This window comes from Apium graveolens, chromosome 5 (genome assembly GCF_009905375.1).
Source record: "Apium graveolens cultivar Ventura chromosome 5, ASM990537v1, whole genome shotgun sequence".
Lineage (NCBI taxonomy): Eukaryota > Viridiplantae > Streptophyta > Magnoliopsida > Apiales > Apiaceae > Apium > Apium graveolens.
The window spans coordinates 312979336-312983487 of NC_133651.1; the positions used below are offsets into that span (position 1 = coordinate 312979336).

Consider the following 4152-nt stretch of genomic DNA (forward strand, 5'->3'; position numbering starts at 1 on the left):
TAAGGCACCAAAATTTTTTATAACTTTACACTAAAACTTGTGTTATAAATTATATCTCTATTATGTCTCCAACAAAAATATGCATTCAAAATATTATGATGGATTATTAATTTACCGATCAAAAATTTATTGACATTTTACTTTATTTTAATTTATTTTTGGAGAAAAGCGGGAGAAGAAGTGAAGAAAAGGCTGAAACTCTCAAATTATTTACATTTCTCACTCCTAACTCTTAAAATTATGTGCTCTTCTTCATTTTCTTTGCTCTCACATCTTACTCCCTCCCAGCCTAAAAATATGGACCCTATTCAATTTCTATATCCTCAAATAGGGGCTTGAGTTTTAGAGCACAAGCTATTATAAAAAACCTGCACTGCTATAAAAGCTTACTAATAGAAATTAATGCAATATTTGATTGAGACTGCAAAATGAATCACATTAGCTTCAGTTTATGTTCTGAACGTCCTCTTTATTTAAAACTACTAAAATGAAATAAATTTAGCATACTCAAAATGTTATTGTCTTGCGAAACTGCAATACCTGGATGTAGAATCAAGAACATACATAAGTGCACTTGCACAATGGTATATGAGATTAAGTGATTAGAGAAAATATTCCCAGATACCTCCTTAAGGAATTTTCACCCCGAAAAGCATGACACAATTCTCAGGTGCTTTCCTGGAATCAGTTCTGTTCAAGTCATTGTCAGCCTCGATATCCATCTCGAGCCTGGTACCTGCATTTCCACTGTGATTCTGTTCAAGAGCAAAGTTCTGCACCCCTTCCTTCGAATGCGATTTTTCGCCATCAGCAACGACATATTTTCCCGTGTTGGCTTCCTCAACTTGTACTCTATTAGCATTATATTCCACATTAATAGCAAAAGAACTGTGAACAACTGACCCTGTCTCAAAATGCATACACTTGAAGAAAATAACTTTGTCCGCTGATCTCAGATCCTTTGCTTGCACAAAATCTTTCCAGCCACTAGATAAGACATGACTGTTACTTCCCTTACAGACACCATAGCGAAAATTCCACAGTGTCATCGACTGGTCATAGAAAGCTAGCTCATGGGAATCGCATGGGAAGCAACTAGCATAAATTTTCGGAATCACAATTCTGGAGAGCCTACCTACGTCGCTAGGAGTAAGTATTTCAAATAGACGGGTACGTGTACAATCTTGTTGCCTCTGTGCCTCGAAAATATTGACAGACCTGCAAGAAAGGCTATCAGCAATGCAGACTTGTTTCTGAAAATTTGGTTCTTGTGCAATGTTGTCTGTCTTTAGCAAGTTTTTATGGAGGCTATCAATCAAAAGTTTGGCGGTTGTGCTTTCATATGCCATGTCAGCTTCCTCCTCTGTCTTGAAAATCCCTATGCAAATCCAGTTATGATTTACATAAACATGTGCCGCCCAGTTTCCATTCATTAGAGCAACGACTCCCTTAAAACTCGAGCTATGAATAGTTTTATCATGCCTTGCACGCTTGGTACATGATTGATTATGACTCAATCTGTTCGAACCTGAAGCTTTGCCGAACATATGTGCTGAGACATTCAAGAGATTCTTCATCGTTTACTGCAATCACAGGAAAGTTGGTAAATGAAACAAGTAAATACATTTCATTCTTAAACTATCCAAACCTGCAGAGAAAATGATCTGCAGCTAGTAACTCATAAAACATAGAATATAATGTATTTTTTATTAGCTCAACTAAAAAACGACTTTTGGAACTACATTTTCTGCATTCTACTACAGAAGTTTCCCAACTCTTGTCACCGAGGGAGGATCTAGTAAGTGGCCACGTGGGACATGTGTCACCCCTTAAATAATATTTTACTATTTTTTGTTATTAAATTTTTTGGATATTTATGAAAATGTCCCTAGAAAATATAAAAATATAAGGGTATATTCACAAAATATGATCATATCTTCCTGAAATTTTATTAGTGGATGCGGCACTCGTTACATCTGAGCAAATATGCGGGTTTTTCATACATCACGCATTCATCAAATGTCTAAAAATTCCCAATAAAATGATCACAAACCATTCGAGGAATAAATGTAAAAACTACCCATGGTAGACAAAAATATGTGTTAATCAATATAAGAAATGTCTCCTATTACACAATTACTATAATTTTGACTACACATTAGATTTAAAGTAAAATGTTCAAATAACTTGAAAGAACACATGACAAACAAAACCTTACAGACACTCGATAATAACATCAAATTGGTTCACACAATATATTTAAGACTAATAAAATCGATAAACATGGCATTTAACTATCGTGTAAGAGCTAAATCATGGTTGGAATAATGCCAATAAAACTTACACAAATAGCTGTTAAATTCTTCTCAATTTGGTGAGCTCAAAGACAGATCTGTTAGAGGGGCAGGTGCCTATAGCTAAATCTATGTACTGTGTATTTATATAAAGAGATGTTAAATAGTTCAAATTTTTCTTGGGTTATCAAAGTTTTTCGCACTAAAATAAAAATTTAATTTTTCGAGTGTAACATACGTTAATTTAGCGTTTGAATTAAAACATAAATATAGCACAAAATGATACCACGTAAGAAGCCACTACCAAAGAAAGGAATTTAATTGTTTTCAAAAAAGGAAAAAAAAAGAATTTAAATGAGATTTTGAATACTTTGTGATTAAATCATTGAAGTAGGATTTTTTAAACTAGTCAGCAATATTTTCTGCATTAAAGCACGATTACAAAAAATATTTTTTTATATTTCATCCTTATTCTTTAAGATATGTGTCTAAATTCAAATATGAGGAACATACTCATTAAATAATAATGTTATGTGATAAAATCTCTTCCTACAAACTAAAAAGGTTATGATAATTACAAAGTAACATGTACTCACAAATATAACAACTCTATTATTCTAATCTCACTTTTATGGGGTATATTTCAAAATATTAAAAAATGTACTAGTAAATTCATCAAAATCTACCACTTTTTCAAATGGAAAAAATCCACGAACTTTTGATACCTTTATATTTTGATGGATTTTTAAACTTTTAAATTGAATATACTCAGATTTTGGAAAACTTTGTCCAATCTATATTGAAAATTATCAGATATTAAAAGATTTTCTAAAATCCAAATCATAAAATTTTAAAAAATAATATCTTATGATCCAAAATTTTATCAGTTAATATAAATAAATTTGTGTTTATAGTATGGAATACTGGACAAGTGAGGGTTCATTGAACTTACGGTCCCTTAGACCATCTCCAACGCAGGCCCCACTCCTGCGTTGGAAATCGTGAAATGGATCTGTTTTATTAATTCAGCGTTGGAGTATTAGACAAAAGTTGTCAAGGGTCACCAAGTCGAGCTCGGCCAACTTGTATGACTTCTGTCCTTATATAATATTTTATATCTTTGAACTGCTTATTCCAGTGAATGACTTGTTAAATACCTAATATAATATAGTTACATGGGCCTCATATTAACACTCTCCATTGAAGCTACTCAGGCAAGTTCCGGTTTTTCTTAGCTGGCATGTGAGGAGAAGCGGGAATATACAGAAGTCGGGCTCTTGCATTGTTGATGCTCTTAAGGCCAAATGGCAAATCACGGCCCACCATGGCCCATATCTATTCTAAAATTTTAGATAAAGACGTTTTTCATTCACCCCTAAAACATAGTAGAAGGCTTGAAGGCTAAAGCTTGGCATTATAATCAGATAAAAACTTTATAGTTAACGGCCTAAATGAATCACGGATCAAACCTTAACTAGCAAGAGGTATGAATTTCACGAAAATCAAAGGTAATCTATATACTAAGGCTAGTCTTGACTCTACGCGGACAAAACTTGCGCCTAGAGCCTCTAATAGTCAAGGTCCCAAAATTCAGAAATGCTTTATTGATATATACTTTGTATTCTTGTTGTCACTGATTTTCGACATGTCCACGTTTCCAAATTATCATTGTCATCGAGATCTTTAGCCTTGAGCATGTACCATTGTCAAGCATCCTGGACCTTATTCAACAAAAGATTGAGAGATTTAGGCATGATGACCTTTTTTCCCGAATAATTAGGCTTATATTGGTGTATGTTTTAACGAATCTCGTACTTACAGAAAATCGAATTTGATCAATAATAAACTGACTGAAACT

At 33.3% G+C, this 4152-nt stretch overlaps 1 protein-coding gene across 1 annotated transcript; it reads right to left on the reverse strand.

Moving 5' to 3' along the window:
• Positions 1–629: 629 nt before the first annotated feature.
• LOC141661278 (AP2/ERF and B3 domain-containing transcription factor At1g51120-like) lies at positions 630–1577 on the reverse strand. Its single transcript, XM_074468262.1, has one exon. The coding sequence runs from the start codon at positions 1575–1577 to the stop codon at positions 630–632; it is 948 nt and encodes a 315-aa protein (XP_074324363.1).
• Positions 1578–4152: the final 2575 nt, after the last annotated feature.

What these genes read in the sequence shown, in the direction of transcription:
- LOC141661278 (XM_074468262.1), bottom strand. Translation starts at nt 1,577, where the DNA reads ATGAAGAATCTCTTGAATGTCTCAGCACATATGTTCGGCAAAGCTTCA.